This window comes from Syngnathoides biaculeatus, chromosome 6 (assembly GCF_019802595.1).
Source record: "Syngnathoides biaculeatus isolate LvHL_M chromosome 6, ASM1980259v1, whole genome shotgun sequence".
Classification (NCBI taxonomy): domain Eukaryota; kingdom Metazoa; phylum Chordata; class Actinopteri; order Syngnathiformes; family Syngnathidae; genus Syngnathoides; species Syngnathoides biaculeatus.
Window position 1 is genome coordinate 26,168,274 of NC_084645.1, and position 22,553 is coordinate 26,190,826.

Here is a 22,553-nt window from a genome sequence, read left to right on the forward strand (position 1 = left end):
GTCCACCACTCCACTTAAAAAAAAAAAAAATATATATATATATATATATATATATATTTTTTTTTTTTAATTATTTTTTTTTTCCAAATAAAAATACGTGACATTAACTCCATCATGCGTCTGCCTGACGGTCCCAAATTTTGGAGGCCACATCCCCACGCAACCTGGCGCGCAGTTCCACATCCCGCCTATGCGGGGGCGCTGTGAGTTCCACGTGAGCCCCCGCACCTCTCCCGAGCTGATCTGCCCTTGACTCGGCCGGCCTCGCTTGAGTGCGCGGGTGCCGCGTGAGTCCCCGGTTGTCATCACTCTTGCCTGTGCGTGGGACAAAGACGCGCACGCCGTGGAAGATGTCCGCCAGCTCGCAGTCCGTCAAAAGCAAAAAGGACGAGTCCTTTCTGGGCCGACTCGGGGGCTCGTTGGTTCGGAGGAAGAAAGCTAATGAAGGTCAGTCGTTTATTTACATTGTACTGTACATTGTTTTTTTTTTTTTTTTTTTTTTTTTTTTAATGCCCTTCCCAATTACTAAATCTCACTTTGCCGTTTTCCTTGATGGGCTGCAGTCACGTGGTATGCTAATTGTACGAGAGCTGCTTTCCCAAATTGATGACGTCAGCTTCATAATTTGCCTTCATTTAGTAACCAACGCGAAACAAAGCGAGCTCCGCGCACAATGGACATGCGGTAGCGCGCATAAATAGAAGCACTTTTTGTGTAGTCAAGAGGAAGTGAAATTATTTTTGGTTTAGTTTATTGACATTTTAAACATACTGTGTGTGTGTGTGTGTGTGTGTGTGTGTGTGTGTGTGTGTGTGTGTGTGTGAGTTTAAAGGGACAGCTGTGAGTTTTAACGCCTGGGTGTCTGTGTGTGTGTGTGTATGTGTTATCACGAAAGGTGGTCCACCAGTTGGTGGTGGACCACCCAAAAGTCCCACATACCGTCTTGTATTAGATGTCACCACTACTAAACAAGTTACCCTTTAGAAAATGTAATACTAGTGCAACTTGAATTACTTTCTCAAAGTAATACAACTTGCATAACATTTCAATAACTTTTAGAAATGAGGAATTAATGGGGCGGCACCATGGATCAGCTGGAAAGCGTTGGCCTCACGGTTCTATCCCGGACCCGCCAAGTGTGGAGTTTGGATGTTTTCTCCGGGCACTCCGGTTTCCTTCCACATCCCAAAAATATGCAACATTAATTGCACAGTCTAAATTGCCCCTAGGTGTGATTGTGAGCGCGGCTGTTTGTCTCGATCTGCCCTGCGATTGGCTGGCGACCAGTTCAGGGTGTACCCCACCTCCTGCCCCTTGATAGCTGGGATAGGCTCCAGCACTCCCCGCGACACTCGTGAGGTTAAGCGGGGAGCATCCTCTTAGAGATCACCTATATTAATAGTTCCAGTAAAGTATCTATTCACCAAAAACGATGGTTTGACTTTGAAAACTGAGTGTAACTTTACATATATCCACATTTGCAAAGATTCTCAAGGGCGACCCAGGCTAAACTTTAATTCTTCCCAAGATATAAAGCTCATCTCTGAATCAAAATTTAGCAAAGCAACATACCTCCATGAACAAACGGTGCTTCTTATTTATTTAAATAAGATATTTTCACTATCTTGTGGTATTTTTGGGATGTTTCATGTTTGCCATGGATGGAATTAATGCATCAACAAGACCCTAAATGCATTACAACCATAGATTATTATTGTGAGGTTATCCACACTTTTTTTTTTTTTGCGACAAACACAAATCATGATGAAATGTTCCTAATTTTTTAAAAAAAATGTTTGTTGCACTGTATTATATGTACAGCATGTGGAAAACCACCACATTATACTACATTGACCTAATGACAAATGCGCACAATTTTGACACTATCATATGACATAGAACAAACCAGATAAGTGAATGTTCGATTAACCCATTCATGGGCAGGGTGGCAATTTTTTGCAATATTGAGATAAAAGTCTCCTAACAGGCCACAATCAAGGAAATAATACTCCTTTTTCGTTGATGGTTAAATTATATGGTAACTTTACTAATTTTTAATCTTGCCCCAAAAATGGGACGCTGCCCACGAGAGGTTACTTGGGTTTTTCTTAGTAGATCGTCCCAAAAACCAGAATCAGAATCAGATTAAAACACTTAAATATTTTGATATACTGAAGGATATAAAAAATCATGATGTCCCAAAAATGGGACGAATTAATGAAAATCATAGATTACAAAGTCAATGTTCTTTGGAGTGTTCAAAACTGTGAGTCACATATAAAACAATAAATCGCACCAGAAGGTGTTGCTCCGAGGTCATATTTGGAAAAATATGTCATCATTGAGACTACAGGACAATGGCGGGTGACCAGACAGCCAATCACGAGGAGAACGTGAAATGGAAAAGAAATTCAACCTTTGATGGCAATTTTTTAAATGTAACTAAAATCGTAATCATGGACATTTATACTACAATTAGGATTTAATCACATTTGATACCAGTAATCTGGTCGTTGGCAATAACTTCAATTTTGTAGGGTTTGGACCTCTGCTCGTCTATCAGCCAATACAATACTGTATTGTGGTACTTCATTATCGCCTGGGATTGTACTACGTTGTGTGCTGTATTCTGGACCCGGTGCAATTTGTACAGTTTAGCTCGCGACCGGTTTCCTGTCGGGAGTGGCGACTTCATTCTCAAGAGGAAACACCCAAACGCCGATGCGCCGCCTCGAGAAAAGTTGCGAAACTTTTTTTTTGCTGCAGTGTTATTTCCACGTCAGCTTCTCGTTTTCGGGCCCTCGCGTAGTTTGAGTCGTCTGGATCGGTCGGGACCGGCGGCCCGTTGCACTTTTCTGCGGTCGCCAGTGACAAAGCGGCAGGAAGTGTGCTTTTTCGCGACAAGGCCGAAGTGACGCCGACGCGTCCGCGGGTCGCTCGGTCAGGAATGCGAAGTCGTGTCCGCGCTGTCTTATCTGACACTTTAGCGGTGGCGCTCACTTGTAGGGCTATTAGACATTGCTTGGTCGCTCTGGGATGATGGCTGCTAATAGTAAGTCGTATGTTCCGTAGAGGGGTCCTCATTTTACCACTTTTTGTGCTTAAAAGCGTAGAAATAATTCAGTTAGTGTCGGGATCGATTCATATTTTTTCATACTCATTGAAATTGAAAAGTTGGCATTAGTCTGGGTTGGTAAATGCATAACATCATCAAATGTTATAAGGCGATATCAAACATTGGAAGGGTACATGGTTTGGGGGGTGCGTATTTGTTATAACTCATCCAATTTCTTACCCGCTTATCCTCACAAGGGTCGCGGGAGTCCTCTAGCCTATCCCCGCCGTCAACGGGCAGGAGGCGGGGTGCACCCTGGACTGGTCGCCAGCCGACCGCAGGGCACATGGAGCCAAACAGCCGCACTCAAAACCACACCTATGGGCAATTTAGAGTGTCAAATTAATGTTGTATGTTTTTGGGATGTGGGAGAAAACCGGAGTGCCCGGAGAACACCCACGCAGGCAGGGGTAGAGCATGCAAACTCCACACAGGTGGGGCCGGGATTGAACCGGGACCTCATAACTGTGAGGCCATCGCTTTACCAAAAATTGTAAAAGGCATATCGGAAGTTTTCAGTAAATGTTTAGGTCTCGATTAAAAGTAACATGATCAGCCTGCGTTTTGGTTTTTATATGGATATTTGCACAATGCTAGATGTGTTTTTTTATTGTTCATTTTTGTTATTTAGTTGCTTTTTTTAAATCATTTTTGCGTGTAATTATTAAATGTGTATTATCACTTTAGTTCCCCCCCTTGTTACGTTTTTCTTTGAATTTCGTTGTCTTTGCCTAATGTCGCGATGTGTTAATTTGTGTAACAAATAAGTATTAAAAAATATTTGATCTTAAAAGTTGTTGCCACTTTAGGAATAGAACTCCCTAAGTTAATTGTTACAACAATCTTGCGGTTCACCATTCACATATTCCCTGATAGCTCCAGGTATTTGCTGAAAAACTCACCTATACGCAGTTTTTGTGCATGTTCTGAAAAACCAGAGAATGCCACAAGATGGCACCAGAGCCCTGTCTAGTCAAAAAAAAAAGTAGTACAGTAATGTCAAGAAAGTATTTTGACGAATTTAGAGACACGCTTTGTCTGGGAGGAGCTAAGGTTAGCCTGGGTTGTTATCGGAAGTTACGGAGAGTTTGCAGACGTTCGTGCGTGCCCAAGATTGGTAGCTAGCCGATTGCAGAACACATATACAAAAGTAATTACACTCACATTCCTACCTTTTAAACAGGTGCAGTTCTCGTTTGTGTCTTTGGCATTCATTGGCCCATCGGTCATTCCAATTAATTAATCATTAAAAATATATGCTGCTGTCGTCGCTGAGCTTCTGCCCCCCCAGTCCTGTGTTGGTGTAAATAAACTCGCGCTATATTTAAGAGTCCGTCTGTCTCCTCCATATACCGCCTCTTTATTTATATCCTCCGCTTCTGTCAGGATAGCCAACGGGGGGGTTGGGGGGGGGGCTCATTTTATCTTTAGTTGTTGTTCCTCTACGCTGCTCACAACTTTGCCGTTGAATTGTAAACTGCAGAAAGCCTACACATATCGTAGTAGGCCCCCATAATTTCTACGTAATAATACAAAGGAGCGTGGTACGCTGGACCACCTGCTTGGGGCGTTGGCCTCACAGTTCTGAGGACCTGGGTTCGATCCCGGCCCCGCCAGTGTGGAGTTTGCATGTTCTCCCCGTGCCTGCGTGGGTTTTCTGCCCACATTCTGGTTTCCTCCAACATCCCAAAAACATGCAACATTCATTGGAGACTCTAAATTGCCCCTAGGTGTGATGGTAAGTGCGGCTCTTTGTCTGGATGTGCCCTGCGATTGGCTGGCGACCAGTTTGGGGTGTACCCCGCTTGCTGCACAATGATAGGTGGGATAGGCTACGGCACTCCCGAGACCCTTGTGAGGATAAGTGGCTCAGACTATAGAGGGATGGTTAGAATGTAGGCCAATATTGTACTGTATGCCTATACTACCATATGGGGGCAGGGGTGTTAAATGTACGGCTCGTGGGCCATAACCGGGGGATCAGGGCGTCCAGTCCGGCCCGTGGGGATGGAGAGCACATTCACTGCTATTTTTCATCCATTATCCAAGCCGCTTATTCTCACAAGGTTAACCGGAACGCTGGAGCCTATCCCTGCTAGCTTCTGGCGAAAGGCAGACTACACCCCGAACTGACCGCCAGTCAGTCGCAGGGCAGATATCGACACGATCGCTGAGTGGGAATTGATCCCACGCTGCCCGCGCCAAAAGCAGGCGTGTCTACCACTACACCATCAGTGACTCGCTATCTTTAAATAAAGTCAAATTTGTTGCAGATTTTGTCCGCTGGAGGGTGCACTGACAACACTTAAGTGGTATTGACACACTTGTCAAGGTCACACAAAAGTGTTTGGAACATATGTATATGTGTATGTACGCATGAGAAAGTGCTGGCCCCCTCCATCTATCCAGCCATCCATTTTCTACCGCTTCTCCGGGTCGGGTCACGAGGTGAAGTAGCTTCAGAAGGGATACCCAGACTTCCCTTTCCCCAGCCACTTCCTCCGGCTCTTCCGGAAGTATCCCGAGGCGTTCCCAGGCCAGCTGAGAGACTTACCGTATTTTCCGCACTATAAGGCGCACCTTCAATGAATGGCCCATTTTAAGAGGGTTTTTTTTTCATATATAAGGCGCACCGGATTATAAGGCGCATAGAATAGACGCTACAGTAGAGGCCGCGGTTACGTTATGCAGCCATGAGATGGAGCTGCACGAAAGACTCAATCCTACATATAAGGCGCACCGGATTATAAGGCGCACCGTCGGCTTTTGAGAAAATTAAAGACTTTTAGGTGCACCTTATAAAATACGGTTGTCTCTCCAGCGTGTCCTGGGTCGTCCCCGGGGTCTCTTTCCAGCAGGACATGCCCGTAACACCTCACCAGGGAGGTTTCCGGGGGGCATCCGGATCAGATGCTCGCGCCACCTCATCTGGCTCCTCTGAAAAAGGCCTCAATGTTGGCCCCCTCCTGATTTCTTATTTTTGTTTCTCACACTTAAATTTTTCCCATCATCCAACAAATGTAAATATTCGTGAAAAACACCCTAATAACAAAATGCACACACACTAAAAAAAAAAAAAAAAAAAAAGAACTCGGTGTTGTCTCCTGGGTTGCCGGCTCTGCTCTGGAGTGAATTAGCGTAATCGTGTTAGCGGTAACAGAGTCACTGCCTGATTGATTGCCTGCTGCAGTGAGAGGCGCATTAGAGGTTTTCGTTTGGCGGCTCATTGAAACACGACGTTTATGCTGAGTTAGACAGAAGAAAGCATCATGGCCGTGTTTGCGTAACGTGCGGAAAATTAGATACACGGCGTATGGCACCTCAAAGCTGGACTCGTCTCCGTGATATTATACAATATTTCCATTCATTCCGGGCTCCATACTGTTAGCATCATGAAAGCATTACTGCCTGCAAAGACCGTGTGGGGCTTGCTTACTTTTTAAAACTGTCATCCCCGTATAAAAATAAATCAGCCGCCGGTTTTGTGCAAAAATCTATCCGGCACGAGTGACGAGGATACGGCAGCTGGCCAGTCAGTGCTTAGCGAGGAGCTAGCACTGCAGTCTGTTGCGCCGCTCATTGCACCTTAAATGGGAGAAAAATGGTCGATATTGACGAGGAAGCCGTCAGTAATGGGAGTAAAAGTAGAAATGTATGAAGATAAAAGAGTAACAGCGCTAGAGATAGCATCACATACTCATTTTTCCTCCATGGCTACTAGCATCTCCAGCTGTGACATCACGTGAACTTCCATTCCCTATTGTTTTATTTTTATCACTGCTAATGTACAAACACAGGCCCCGAGATTTGTAGGACGCCCGAAAGATCTCATTTAACAAAGTTTTCGTCAACAACAAGCTATAATTAACTCTTAAAAACACTTCCTGTATATTGTGATCATTTCGACTGCGTCCCCCTTCTCATGCAATGGACTATTCCACCTTCTTACCGTACTAGTCCAGTCTAGATTCAGGAAGCTTAACTAACTACAAAAACGACAAAGCAGTCTTGCTAGTTGCAGTAGCGCAGCTGTCAGTATCAACCAATGAGGACGCGGTACAACCTGTGACTCAGGTGTCCAACTCGAAGCCCGGGGGGCCAGATCCAGCCCACCGTGTGATTTTAGGCGGCCCGCAAAGGCAAACCATCTATATCAACTTCTATGATTTTTGTGATAATCTGTGACAAAATTTCAAATTTTCATATCATAAATGAGCGGCACGGTGGCGCAGCTAGTAAAGCCTCACAGTTCTGAGGTCCCAGGTTCAATCCCAGCCCTGCCTGTGTGGCGTTTGCATGTTTTCCCCGTGCCTGCATGGGGTTTTCTCCGGGCATTCCAGTTTCCTCCCACATTCCAAAAACTTCAATTGGACCCTCTAAATTGTCCGTAGGTGTGATTGTGAGTGCGGCTGTTTGTCTCAATGTGCCATGCGATTGGCCAGAAACCATTTCAGGGTGTACCCCGCCTCCTGCCCGTTGAAAGCTGGGATAAGCTCCGGCACTCCCCGCAATCCTCGTGAGGATAAGCGGTGAAGAAAATGGATGGATATCATAAATAAGAAAGTTGAGATACTGCAAGAATTTTTGCATTTATTGGATTGATGATTCCAAAACTAGTTCATCTGCAAATATCATGAGGCAAAAGATTTTCACGGATTCACAGTCATGACGGCCCTCTGAGGGAAATCGTAGCGACGATGTGGCCCGCGATAAAAAAAAAACGAGTTTGACACCCATGACACCTGTGAGATTGTGGATGACATTGAAAATATTGAGGTGATGCACTTTTAGAATTTTGATCGTCGTGAAGGATTTTTAAAGGACCACGTGTTGAGGTGAAAATAAAACTTTTGCTAGTGCGTAATTCGGGATGTAGAAGACCCCCCCCATATATATATATATATATATATATATATACACACACACACACAGAAACACAAATGCATCTCCAGTAACTGGACCTCCGAGGTGGGGAGGAGGTTTGCGATAGAAATAAACACGCCCCCCCTCCCCCCCCCCCCCCCCCCCCCCCCGCTACTGCTCGGCCCTACGCACACACCCACACTCTCACCCGTATTGACACACGCAGTGAATATTCTGCGTGAATTTACCGCATTGTGCGCTCACTTCCATCAGGAGTTTGTAAAAGGGGGGACATGGCGGGGCTGCTTTGCGGAACAAAGAGGAAAAAAACAGGTACCATCCATTCCGTAAACGGGAAGTCGCTTCCGATTGAGGAATTTCGCGTGGCTGCGTGTGCTGTCGCAGAGCAAATATTTGTACATTATAGTATATTGTATTTCATTTTATTTTCATATTTGGCTTTATTTTGGTGCACGGTTGAGCTCGTTTCCGCAGGTTGTACTTGACTGGGGGGGTGGGGGGGTCGGTAATGCGGGCAAATGGGCCACGGGGGAGGAAGCAGCGCAATTAGGATGAAATACAGCAATCCTGCTCTGTAATTACGGAGCCAAAATGTCGGCCCGTGAGGAGATTCCAGGCTAAAATTGACTCCGGTATCAGATAGGAAATGTGGTGGGGACGCCCCCCCCTGAGGAATTATGAGTTATTGCTTTGAAGTTGTGATTTACTTACATTATTTACATTGACAAATGCTTTTTTTTTTTTTTTTTGGATACATACTTCAAATACATAAAGTACATTTGTGTTCGGTAGAAAGTGCTGGCTGAAATGGAGGCTCAATTTAATCAATAATATCGATAATACGCTCATTTTCGGATATTATCTCGCATTTGCTTCATTTCGTTGCACCATTTCGGCGGGTTTTCGGCAAAATTCCCGAAGGCCGCAAACAGGAAACACGAAGAGATAAAGCTTTAGATGGAAGACCGCCCGGCCCGTGGAAAAAGTGAGCAAGTGTCTCGCTCTGGCAGCGCTTTTTGCAAATCCTTGGGAAAAAAAAAAGCAGACGCGAGGACGTGAACGTGGGAGAGAGAAAAAATATCGGTGTTATGTCAATAATGATGACAAACGATGGAAAAAGGGAAAAATATTCATAAAGTGTCCCTTGTGGAAAATGGAAAAAGGAAATGTAGAACATACCCATGTAATAACACCATTATTATCACATTGTAATAGTACAGAAGATTACAAAATACAGCACACAACTGTTTGATGTACAGTAAGTTTAAAAAGTCTACACACCCCTGTTCCAATGGCAGGTGATGTTAAATGGTGAAAAAAAAATGTCAGGAAAAGCTTACAAGAACATCTGAATTTGATTTGAGGCATATTAAATGCCAGTGCAAAAATGCTGACTCCCATTTAACACCAGTTGGAATATGATTATGATTTATTTTAAACACACATTGTGCATTTGTGTGCGAGGATTGAAAAGGCGTGTACACATCATCGGTCGCATCGCTGTGGAAAATGTTTCGAGAAGTTTAATTTTGGCTTTCAGTGTGTCTCGTAGAAATCTGGCATACATTTTTAAGATGCGCTGTGCAACATCTCGAGCAGCTCAAAGTCCATATTTATCTAGCAAAATGAACTTTTTTTTTTAAATTAGATCACATTCACCAAATATTGACGTTCTCAAATGTATCAACGTGTTTTTGCTCTGACCAACCAATATGCGGAGGTGAAAATTGTTGTTGTGTTGGCACAGGCACTTTAGTGATGCCTCGGTTCTCTACCTAAATCCGTCCCGCAAAACAGTTTGAGAAGTGATTTGTTCAAAAACCGAATCGATGTTTTCCAGTACAATGAGTGGAAAAAGAAATAATGCGTTCCAAGCCTAAACATTTAGGCTTTTTAAATATTTTTTTAGCTTTTCCTGATAATAAGCTACAGAGTAGAAATACATGTATAGTTAAAATACTTTTGTATAATAAAATAATTTTAAGAAATATATTTGTTTTTTGCTTAAAATGTACGCTTTAGTAGTAGAGTATGCTAGGCTGGGAGTGCGTTGCCGTAGCTGTCGCGACTCAGCCCCCAGCCTTGTAAACTTTTTTTTTTTTTTTTTTATGAACAAAAGTGCAGAATAACTTTAAACAAGAAACTTGCCTTCTTTGGAGCCATGATTTTGGGGTTAATACGGTGGTCCTCCATAAGAAGTCACTACCGGAACACGTCTGTGTACAGTGGCTGAGTTATACAGAATAAAAAAAGTGCGCCGGTTGCGCCACGTGTGTTATGTCATTTCCGGGTTTTTCGGCGGTGTTCGAGTTCCGACTTTTGTTCAAAAACAGAAGCAAAAAAAATGATCAAAATTTTCGTTGGAAAACCGATTTGTTAGAAAACAGGGACGTTCGAGAACCGAGGCCTTACTGTACTTAGAGTCTTAAAAAACAACAACAACAACAACACACAGTAGACACACTGGAAGCCATACAGCAAGAAGAAACACGATGTATTACAGTACTAGAAGTATTGGCGACTTTAGTCTAAATTATTAATTGCCCAAATAACAACGTGCCGTTGCAATATCATATTACTAACTGCTGTGTATGTCTGTGTGTGTGTTGTGTTGCGTTCTTGTGCGACCAGTGAGTGACCTCCACGAGGAAGGCAAGAATGCCATCAACGCCCCGATGCTTCCCTCCGGGACCGACGTCCATCCCGAGGACACTCTGCTGGGTAGGAACGCACAAATGTGCTGACAGACTTCTAACTACCGCGCAGCCTTTAGTGTCTTGACCCTCTCGGGCCACCGTAGGTTGGCATTCCCGAAGTAAGCTCAAATGAGGTTCTAGTTCCAACTCACATGCGGATGGAATGTAAGGCTACATGGAAATGTGTGGCGGAGGACCGGCAGGAATAATAAAACTGTACTAAAAATTAATCTGTATGCTCATAAAAAAATGATTAGGATTCGTTCTCGAGTGTGGTTGCGGGTACCACTGGTGGCTCCCTCTTGTGGTTAGTGAAAGAATCATTAAATTAAATGTTCAAACTCCATATGATGCTATACAGAAGCTAAACTTTTTTTTTAATCCTGTGCAGTACGTTTATTAGTAATATTTCAAGTTTGAATACACTTTCATGTATTCTTTTGTAACTGTTTTCAGACGTTTATTATGGTAGATTTTGTTAGACTTTTGTGTTTTAATTTAATCAATATTTGAGTGCATTTTTTATTTTCTTGTATTCTAGCACATTTCACCCCATGCGAAATGATTTGGAAAAACCTCTTCTTTATTAATATAAATTTTTGAATGGAGAAACCTGTTTTAAAATGGTCATAAACTGTGAATGCTCCACGATGCCCATCCAACTTCTTTTTTTGAAGAGTCAACTTAGTTTTTTTTTTTTTTTTAATGTTTTCATCATGCTGATCTTGGAGTTTATTTCAGGTGGACTTTGTGGGTGTGAGTGATGACGAGGCGACGGTGAACGTGGAAGAGCAGGAAACTCAAAGAAGACGCTGTGGCTTTTATTATTTATATGTTTATTTTAATATTTATCATGTATTACGGCTTCGCTGCCAAAATGGCTCCGGATGCTTTTAAGGGCTGACAGTTGTTAATCCTCACAAGGGACGAAAACATGGCTGCACTCAACATGTGTGTGAAGGACGAGAGGAAAAAAAACAAAACAAAAATCAACACTTAAAAAAGCTTTTTTCACGTTGTCTTGACCAGAGGAGAACGCCGAGAGGATCATGCTGGACCCGACGTCGCGGGAAAACCCAAAGTTTAAAGATCTGCTGAAGGTACCTTTTCGAGAAGCCACAAGAACCGGTTTGGAAGTGCGGCCTAGAAATAGTCTCCATGTTGGTTTTTGGGCAAAACCGTCAGGCAAAAGCAAAACAATGTCAGGGAAAGCCTACTAGAACAGCTCAACTTCTGGGGGGGGGGGTCATCAAAGGCAGCTTTCAATGGTGCTGACTACCAATTAATATGAATTGTGATTGATTCCGAGTACTGCCACATCCCCACTATAAGAGGGTGTGCACACTTGTGCAACGCCTATTTCAGTTGTTTATTTTTACTTCCCCTTTTGAAACATTGTTTGCAGAGTTGCACAGGTTACAGCTAACATGAATTGTGGATAGGTTTTTCCATCCATCCATCCATCCATTTTCATAGCCGCCTATCCTCACAAGGGTTGCAGGGAGTGCTGGAGCCTATCCGAGCTGTCAACACACACCCGAACTGGTTGCCAGCCAATCACAGGTCACATCGGGACAAACAGCCGCAATCACCGTCACACTCAGGGGCAATTTAGAGTGTCCAATTAATGTTGCATGTTTTTGGGATGTGGGACAAAACCGGAGTGCCTGGAGAAAAGCCACACAAGGCACGGGGAGAACATGAAAACTCCACACAAGTGGGGACGGGATTGAACCCGGGACCTCAGAACTGGGAGGCCAAGGCTTTCCAGCTGCCGCCCGGAAAGGTTTTTTGTTGTTGTTATTGATTTAACTTTAGCCCGGATGAGTGGACGACTGGTTATAGCGTCTGCATCACAGATCTGAGGACCGGGGTTCAAATCCCAGCCCCGCCTGTGTGGAGTTTGCATGTTTTCCCCGTGTCTGCGTGGCTTTTCTTCGGGCAATCCGGTTTCCTCCCACATCCCCAAAACACGCAACATTAATTGGACACTCTAAATTGCCCCTAGGTGTGATTGTGTGTGCAAACGGTTGTTTGTGTTTATCTGCCCTACGATAGGCTAGCAACCAGTTCGGCCTGTACTCCGCCTCCTGCCCGAAGATAGTTGGGATACGCTCTGGGATAGGCTCCAGTGCTCCCGCTACTCTTATGAGGATAAGCGGCTCAAAACAAAAAAAAAAAAATAGCTCCGATGTGATTTGGGGTGTGCAGCCTTTTGCAATCTCTTCTCCACGCGCCCAGGTGCTCATTGACTGGATCAACAGCGAGCTGGAGGAGGACAGGATCATCGTGAAGGACTTGGAGGAGGACTGCTACGATGGGCAAGTGCTGCAGAAGCTGTTTGGTGAGTTTTCCCGGAAGCAAGCCCGCCGGCGTCGGCGACTTTCGGACCCTCCCGAGTGTCGATCATCCGGCACCGCTCCAAGAATCCAAACGCAACGTGATAAAACATCACATTTGATTGTTTTGCAAATAACATTGCAACATTATTTCTTATCATTACCAATTTAATACATGTAACATGAACATTTTTTTCCTTGCTAATCCTCACATTATTCTCTGAAATATGATGACTTTTTTCTTGTAATGTTTTTTCTCTATTCTAGTAATAATCATAACTTATTTTAATGACATCGACTACCTTAATACGGTGATTTATTTATTTATTTTTTTTTTACTTTAAACCATTTTTTGGGGGGTTCAGGCATAAAAGAAAAATGATTGTAACATTACAAGTTTTACATTTTCTTTCATTTTCATTCATATCCGTCTGTCTGTTAATATTTCTGATCTGGTTAATTATAGAGATCAGTTTCCTCTTTTCACCATCACACTTCCTCACGTCATATAAAGAGAAAATGAATCATCGTGCAATGGGATGCTTTAAAAATGTATTTTCATTTCAAGTCTATTTGAAACGATCCGTCTGCCGCCGCCAGAAAAGCTGTCGGGCCGCAAGCTGAACGTGGCCGAAGTGACCCAGTCGGAGATCGGCCAGAAGCAGAAGCTGCAGACGGTCCTGGAGGCCGTCAGCGAGCTGCTGCGTCCTCACGGCTGGTCCGCCGAGTGGAGCGTGGACTGTGAGTTCCAACTGGGACGGCATCGTTCGGCTTGCTCGGATCGCTTTATGACTTTCCCCATAACAAACAATGCACCTGCAGACGTTTTCTTTTTTTTTTTTTTGTGATTTTTTTTTTTTTTTTTGCACCACTTCATTCATTGATCCATAATGACGTACAAATAAGAAATCCTCATCAAGGAAATGAAATAATAGAACAACCAAAGGGAATTTTTTTGGGGGTGTTTTGACCTTTAAAAAAAAAAAAAAAAAAAAGGCTGCGTTGGCCGGGAATCGAACCCGGGTCAACTGCTTGGAAGGCAGCTATGCTCACCACTATACCACCAACGCTGTGCCGAAAAAGCGACCGACGAATCTGCACACGCTGGCAAGTCATTTCATTAGGTACGGCCGTGAATAATAATGCAAAATATACATGGGAGAGTAGACGTACTGGTAAATTTCTGTAGACCGTTTCCGACCGACGTCACGCATTTTCCGGTTTAGAACGCGGGCGCCATTTTGGTTTGGTGAATTCGCGTAAACAAACCGTAACTAAGCAGGAATCATTTCAGGATGGCGTATGAATCGGGGTGTGCTGCTACGTTATCGGTTGCTCAGACAAAAATGGGCGTTGTAAAGCGTCTTTCTTTCGACTGCCAGCTGTCCGGGTTTGCGCGGAGCATTTTGTTCTCGGTAAGTATTGGACACCTTTTGGAATTTCCACACCAGCTTAGCAATCACTAAGTTCTGTGAAGGAGAAGTATTCTTTAGGGCCAAGGGCCTACGTAATGCTCGTGTGTGATTGCAATGCATGTCTCCAAAATCTGTATTTTCTGTTTTATTATAAGAATAATAACCGCATCTCTTGCTGTTTCGTGGGTTGAGTTAAAAATGTAGCCGTGGAAGTGGAGAAAGAGGTGCTGGCTAATCTCTCTCTCCCCGTAACAAAAACAAAAATAATAATCAACATAATTTAACACAACGCTGGCTGTAATCCCGCGGTACATATTTAAATTGTGTAGCGCGGTCACCAACGTTAGCAGCGTGGAGACACTGGTTGCTTACAATGGATACCGCGGCATCACGAACCCAGCCGTTGATGAATTGGTTGTAGGCCTCCAGAATTTTGTAATTCTTTAGTTGGTCCACGGTATAAGCCAGGGGTGTCAAACTCATTTTTCTCACGGGCCACATTGTTGTTTCAGTTTCCCTCAGATGGCCATTATGACTGTGAAACAAAAATATTGACATCAATTTATGAAATAGTTTTGGAATCAGAACTCAAGGGTAATGTGTTTTTCAACTATTCATGTTTGGTAAAGCAAAAATGCTTGTACTATCTCGACTTTGTCATTTATGATATATGACAATTGGAAATTTTGGTACAGACTTTTACAAGAATCATGGAAATTGACACTCTAGATTTGGCTTCGCAGGCCACATAAAATCATGTGGCCGGCCGGATCTGGCCCGCGGACCTTGAGTTTGACACCTGCGGTATAAGCGCTTGTCGAGAAGAGGAAATAGTTGACGATGTCTGGACGCGCACATTTGTGTGCTCCATTTGTGTTTCTCCGAGGCATACGGGTTGATATTGTGGATCAAAGCGCACTTCTTTTCGTAACGGTTTCTTGAATCTACATCTGACGAGCCCCGATAACTTTCCAAAGTCTTTTTAGCCACCATGCGTCGTACGAACATTTGTGTACATTTGTAGAGTGAACGGCATGTCAATAGAGTGAACCCATCCAACATGGCCGCGTCCCCCTAATGTAGTCACGTGGTCGAAAACAGTCTATTCGTGTGCTGAATAAATAAATACATTTGTATGTATTACATATGTTTGTTGGTATTGGATAGCCCATCAACTGACAAGAGATGAAAACTGTTCCGTCTAGTATAATTTAATGACGACATGCTTAAAAAAATATAACTTGGGACTCAGTTTCAGTTCATAGTTACTCATAATTTGCGTTCATGTGGTGGTTGTCGTCGCGCTTTTAATGTTTTTGCGAAGCGACGTTAGCAACTCGCTGCGTCAGGAAAGCTCAGCCGACAGTACGTATTTTTGTTTTGTTTTTCTAAATGTTTTTTTTTATTTTTAATTTTTGCAGCCATCCACTCCAAGAACCTGGTGTCCATCGTGCAGCTGCTGGTGTCGCTGGCCGTGCACTTCCAGGCGAGCGTCAGGCTGCCCGAGCACGTCTCGGTCAAGGTGGTGGTGGTCAAGGTGAGGCGTCACGTGACCTTCTGTGACTTTCGCAACTTCGGGGCCCTGCTACTAATACTTACTACTACGACTGGTGTTGTTGTTTGAGCAGAAGCGAGAGGGCATCCTGCAGACTGCCCTCGTGAGCAAGGAGCTGACCAGCACCACCGAGTGAGTGTTCCTCTCCCATCTATATAACAATAAACAACTTTAAAAAAAAAAAAAAGCATTCTACAGTTTTACTGCATTGAATGTAAAGAGTGAAAAACAGTTTGCGGCATGATGCCGATGAGGGCCGCCAGGGGGCAGTGCAATACACACAGTACAGTACTACATATAGATTGGGTGATGAAACGCAGGATAATGATTATATGTAGAGGTGAAACAATCAATCAGTGGATCAGTAACTATTATCAAATTGATCAACCATTAATCATTCGGACATCTTGCTTCACTCGGAATTTAGGTTTCTGTAGGCCGCCATGAAGAAAGACTAAAAAAAAAAAGACTAAAATATTTGCAAACATCTGCTTTGATTTCAGAAAACAATGAGCAATGTTTGTGTCCATTTTCTGATGGATGTTATTAATTTATGTTTGTGCATTTTACAATACTTTAAAATAATGTCCTGCGTTAAAATAAAGTTCTGCTTCTTTAAAAAAATGTAATTAATTCATTTGAAAAATATTAACAGATTGATCAATTATTACAATAGATGGAGTTCTGAATAAATGCCCCTGTGTTTTGTAATATTGTCTGTCCACATGTGTTGCTGCACTGCTTGTGTTCAAATGGTTTTTTTTTTTTAAAGTTTGTAATTACCGTGTTATTAACCGTGCTTTATGTCAAGCTAGTGGCAGGCTTGTTCATTATCTACCAAACTTGCAATGTTCCCTGCTGCCAAAGTTAGCGCTCGTAACACAAATTATTGCTCGCAACTCAAGACAAAAAAAAAATCAGCAGAGCGAATTGTAAGTCTAATAAATCGTACTTCAAGGTGCCACTACATTCACAAAATTAATAACTTTTTTGTCTGTTTGCTTTCTAGGATGATGATGGGAAGGTTCGGTAAGTCTTTCTTCTTATGCCATGTCTTTTGTGATTTTTATTGTCGTTTTTCTTGTGCTCACGAATATTATATTATAATAAGAAGAATATAATATAGTTTTTTGTCATTGTTTCTTTGTATATAATCTGCTAGTTTTTAATGTTTATGCGAGAGCATTTTAATACATTTGAAGATCACGTAAACATTTATTTCCGTCAACAGTAAGAAAAATCAGTCTCACATATAGGCCGGAAATTATGATGAATTCGCCCAGATGAAAAAAAAATTATAACATTTCAGAATCAATCATAATGATTTTTTATGTAAAAAGTAGGAAGGAGTTTGCCTTCTGAAAAGTACTTTTTATGTGCTTTATGAATGCATATCATTCATGGGTTTCTCTTTTTTAATAGAACAACAGTGTACGTTTTGATCTTATTCTAATTTATTGATGTGCACTTGTATAGCTATTTAATTGGCTGTGTACATGGGGGGGGGGAACATGTATCCAAGACATACAAGATTTTCTTTTGTAGATTAGAAATTAATATGTGATTCACTGTCGCTAAACGATTGAGGCTAAAACGACGTTAGCTCCTTCCGTCCCTGTGCAGAACCACAATTTGCCTGACAGGCGCGAGACAATTTACGGGGAGGTCCCACAGTTGTTTGCGATAAAATAAACACCAATTAAATCTGCTAACGTTAGCTAACTTCGGGATTAGTGCAGTTTGGCAGATCCAAAATGAAGATAAACGACCCAATAAGACAGTAAAACAGCAGCTTGAAAAAAAAAATAATAAAAGAACTAACATGTCAAGTCAAGTTCCCTTAATGGCAAAAGGACAAAAGGTCGACATAATCGGGCCAATATGTGGTTTCTCCGTTTCAACAGAAAGGGACGCTTTTGACACACTGCTGGATCACGCGCCCGACAAACTCAGCGTGGTCAAAACGGTGAGACGCTGATTTTATCTTTCGTTGCAATCGAATCCTTTGAAAACTTTGTGATTCGACGATCCCGCTGTTTGTCACTTTAGTCGCTCATCACGTTCGTCAACAAGCACCTGAACAAGTTGAACCTGGAAGTCACCGAGCTGGAATCTCAGGTGTTGAAGATTTTATCCATCCATCCATCCATCCATCCATTTTCTTAGCCGCTTATCCTCACGAGGGTCGCGGGGAGTGCTGGAGCCTATCCCACCTGTCAACGGGCAGGAGGCGGGGCGCACCCTGAACTGGTTTCCAGCCAATCGCAGGGCACATAGAGACAGACAACGGTCGCACTCACAATCACACCTCGGGGCAATTTAGAGTGTCCAATCAATGTTGCATGTTTTCGGGATGTGGGAGGAAAACGGAGTGCCCGGAGGAAACCCACGCGGTCACGGGGGGAGAACATGCAAACTCCACACACGCGGAGCCGGGATTGAACCCGGGACCTCAGAACTGTGAGGCCATCGCTTTCCGGATGATCCACCGGTCTGCCCATTGAAAATTTTATAAACAGCATCCGTTACGTTGGTACCTCGATTTGTGAGTGAGCCGACTTGTGAGTTTTTCAGGATGTGAGCCATCTCTCAGCTGACCAAGAGACCAAGTATTTTGTCTCACTCATGTCTGCTATCTTAATGCTAAAAACACAATGCAAAATGCCATAGATGGACTAACATAACTAGCATTGATGTGGTAGTAATTGCACAGCACATACATATCCGTACGATATTTATCTCCTGCAAAAAAATTAATCGTATTATTTCAATTAGTTGAAATGTTTTTCTGAGCTTCATCTTCAAAACTATCCGTATCGTACACAGTTGTTCAACTCAAGTCCCGGGGGCCAGATCCGGCTCGCGGCATGATTTTATTTGGCCCGCGAAGGCAAACCGTCCATATCAACTTCCGTGACTTTTTTGTGATAATCTGTAACAAAATTTCAAATTGTCACATCATAAACGAGAAGGTTGAGACACTGCAAGCATGTTTGTGTTACCAAACATGAACAACAGTTGAAAAACTTGATTTCTGATTCAAAACTAGTTCATCAATGTCATCTGTAAATATCATGAGGCGAAAGATTTTCATGGATTCACCGTCATAACGGCCCCCTGAGGGAAATTGTAACTACAATGTGGCCCGTGACAAAAAATATGATATATGAGATATACTATACTATACTATAGTATATCTGTAAGTGATGTACTGCCCCCTGGTGTCAAAGGCGCGCACACCAGAAAGAGCAGCCCGATGCCCATTGAATTATAATGATGCACAAAAGGCTTTCTTTTCTGTTTTTGATCAATATTTTCATAAATTCTTATACTTCAGAGTGGTCACTAATGGTGTAGTGGTGCACACGCCTGCCTTTGGTGGGGGCAGCGTGGGTTCGATTCCCACTCAGCGATGGTGTCGATATCTTCCCTGCGACTGACTGGCGAACAGTTCATGGTGTAGTCCCCCTTTCGCCCGGAGCTAGCTGGGGTAGGCTCTGTCTTTCCCGTGACCCTTGTGAGGATAAGCGGCTCGGATAATGGATAGACGGTTATACTCAAGTGTGCTGGTTTTATTTTCTTTGAAAAACACATTGCAAAAAACTTTTGAAGGGTTTTTTTTTTTTTTTTTTTTTTTTTTGGGAGGTGACAAGCTCGGTCAGGGAACAAGTTGAACTTGTGAGCCAAGGCATCGCTTTATTTTTATGACTATGTAATATTCCGTTTAGTTTGCAGATGGTGTTTACTTAATCCTCCTGATGGGGCTGTTGGAGAACTACTTTGTGCCTCTGTACAACTTCTTCCTCACCCCCGAGAACTTTGACCAGAAGGTGATTCCGCCCCCATCCCTCCAAAGAGCGATATGTATTTATCGCCGTCGTGCGTTATGAAATTTGTGCCGCATCCTCACACGAGCCCGTCTCCTCTCACTCAGGTCCACAACGTGGCGTTCGCCTTTGAGCTCATGCAGGACGGCGGCCTGAAGAAGCCCAAGGCCAGACCAGAAGGTAAAAAGTTCTCCGGGAAATTCTTTTCCACTAGAGGGAGCCCTCGTGTCATAAAACGGATCCCGGCCATCGCTTATTCCGCGTGATTGAATCAACCACCGGCGCCCTGTAGCGCGTCATGCATCAATACGCATAAATATATCATATTGCGGAATGGAACGTTATTAGGTTGAAAAGGAATCTAATAGTGGTGACGGATGGACTACTTAAATGTTCATCAACATTTCGTGCCATTAAGGTCATTTCGGAATGGAAAGACGAAGCGCTACATTTGTTTGATGAAGTTATCGCCGGCGTTGGCTCGCATTTCGATCTCGGCGTGATCCGCCTCCCTCGGCCTTTCCGGTGGGAAAATAACGTCGAAAAATAATCAATTGCCATCATTTTGTTGATTACTCGCAGAGTAATAACTGTAGAAAAGAAACTTTTTGTGTGTGTGCGTGTGACGCGGTCAACTTGTATTTAACCTTGAATCCGAGTTACATCCTGTTCGATTGCTAAAAAACAAAAAAACAATTTATCTTCAAAGACGTACTTCTGCAGAGAAAATTACAATATGCAAATGAGCCCCGTGAATGGAATGGCAATGCATCTTTTGGTAATTATCAGTAAATTCTTGTTTTGGCCTACTTTTGTGCATCCTAATACAAACGCGGTCTTAATTAAGGAGCTGTGATTTAACAATAAGACACCGTTTTGAATTTTTTTCTTGGTGATTGAGCAAAACTTTTGTCGGCTTTCGTGCAGATGTGGTCAACCTGAACCTCAAGTCCACCCTCCGAGTCCTCTACAACCTGTTCACCAATTACAAGAACTCCGAGTGACGGCTCGGATCTCCGGCGCGCGCCTGCCGACCCCTTTGGATGGATTTGAGGCCACAAACGGGGGACTCTTAATTCGTTGCCAGAGACCGTTGCGAATGCTGTTCTTTTTTTTAATTTTATTTTATTTTTTATCACCCCATCAACCTTGTATTTATTTATTACCGTCGAATCTGTCGCCATGAACTTGAAAACGTTCAATGAACCCGCAAGTGCTCACAAACGTTGCCGATAATATCTCGTGTTTTGTGCGAATATTAGAGGTGATTGATGCTTATTTTGATTTTTTTTTTTAAAAAAAAGGTTCCCATGTGTCGTAAAAACAAACAATAAGCATAAAGAATTCTTAGAGTTCTTACAGATAGCCACACAACCATCATTTATTATCCTCAGAGCGCCAACGACGTACATACTTGCATAAAAACGTTGCAAAGTCAATTTTAAATATGTACACCTAAAATAAATCAAGTTTTAACATGCAGTACAGCCTCGGTTCTCGACCACAGTCCGTTCCAGAAGGCGGTTCGAGAAGCGATTTGTCCGAAAAGCAAATTGATATTTCCTATTGCAATGAATGGGAAAAGAAATAATGCGTTCCGAGCCTAAAAAAAAAGTAGGCTTTTTAAAGCAGTTTTTTTTTTAGCTTTTTCTGATAATAAACTGCATAGTAGAAATACATGTATAGTTTAAATACTTCCATCCATCCATTTTCTGAGCCGGTTATCCTCACGAGTGTCACAGGGAGTGCTGGAGCCTATCCCAGCTGTCAACGGGCAGGAGGCGGAACTGGTTGCCAGCCAATCGCAGGCCGCATGGAGACAAACAGCCCCACGCACGATCACACCTAGGGGCAATTTAGAGTGTCCAAATAATGTTGCGTGTTTCTGGAATGTGGGAGGAAACCGGAGTGCCCGAAGGCAAGGGGGGAACATGCAAAACTCCACACAGGAGGCTCCGGAATTGAACCCGCGTCCTCAGAACTGTGAGGCCAACGCTTTACCACCTTACCCACTGTAAGCAAAAAAAAGTTTTTATTTTTATAAAAAGTAACAAACATTAACTCGTAACTCGAGTTAACGAAATGTTTGATAGAGAACAAAAATGCAGAAATGCTCATGAGACATTAGCATTATTAATGTTGACAAGAAAAAAGCAACGCATAACTATCATCTGACTCGTCCTGTTTTCACAAAGAACAAATCTAGTGTCACTTGTTCCTGCCGTCTTTTAAGCACTTTTCTGAAGTGAGCATTAAAATTATGCAGTGCTCTGCTACGTTCGGCTTTATTGGGATGATGAATTTTTACAAAATGATGGATTTCGTTCCATTTGGCACAGACAGCTCTGGGGGCACGTCTGCGTACAGCGGCAGCGTTATACAGAGTAATAAAGCGCGTCATGGCTAGGTCAGCTGGTCTGGCTGCGCTACGGGTTTTGTCTGGGGCGTTCGAGTACCGATTTTCGTTCGAAAACGAAAGCAAAAAAATCTCCGAATTTTTGTTCGAAAACCGATTTGTTTGAGAACGGGGATGTTTGAGAACAGAGTATTCACTGTACTGATATCTACGGTGTCTAATATTTATTTTTTTTAATTTTGCAAAATGTCTCCCACCAATCAAAGAAACAATAATTCATGTGCAGGTAACTGGTGGCTACCGATGTCGAATTAGCTTTCGGTCACGTCGAACGAGCTACGGTTTTAGCCAAACTTGTTTCTGTCT

At 43.0% G+C, this 22,553-nt stretch overlaps 1 protein-coding gene and 1 non-coding gene across 3 annotated transcripts; one reads left to right on the forward strand and one right to left on the reverse strand.

Annotated features, from left to right (window-relative positions):
- Positions 1–117: 117 nt before the first annotated feature.
- Positions 118–22,052, forward strand: parvb (parvin, beta). Of its 2 annotated transcripts, none has more exons than XM_061823225.1 (13): positions 118–447; positions 10,631–10,720; positions 11,725–11,795; positions 12,937–13,039; positions 13,635–13,775; positions 15,871–15,986; positions 16,078–16,136; positions 17,014–17,033; positions 17,909–17,970; positions 18,054–18,122; positions 19,733–19,834; positions 19,939–20,011; positions 20,759–22,051. In XM_061823225.1, exons 1-13 carry the CDS (start codon positions 351–353, stop codon positions 20,833–20,835), a joined length of 1,080 nt encoding a protein of 359 aa, XP_061679209.1. In that variant the 5' UTR covers positions 118–350; the 3' UTR covers positions 20,836–22,051. The 2 variants fall into 2 exon arrangements, with proteins under 2 accessions (XP_061679209.1, XP_061679210.1); XM_061823226.1 differs by lacking the exon at positions 118–447 and adding an exon at positions 2,993–3,052 and having other exon boundaries at positions 20,759–22,052.
- Positions 14,033–14,104, reverse strand: trnag-ucc (transfer RNA glycine (anticodon UCC)). Its single transcript has one exon. It is a non-coding gene; the product is annotated as a tRNA-Gly (tRNA).
- Positions 22,053–22,553: the final 501 nt, after the last annotated feature.

What these genes read in the sequence shown, in the direction of transcription:
- parvb (XM_061823225.1), top strand. Translation starts at nt 351, where the DNA reads ATGTCCGCCAGCTCGCAGTCCGTCAAAAGCAAAAAGGACGAGTCCTTT. An exon ending in GAGCTGACCAGCACCACCGA is followed by an intron (nt 16,137 to 17,013) that starts GTGAGTGTTCCT and finishes TTTGCTTTCTAG; the next exon opens with GATGATGATGGGAAGGTTCG. An exon ending in TCACCGAGCTGGAATCTCAG is followed by an intron (nt 18,123 to 19,732) that starts GTGTTGAAGATT and finishes TATTCCGTTTAG; the next exon opens with TTTGCAGATGGTGTTTACTT.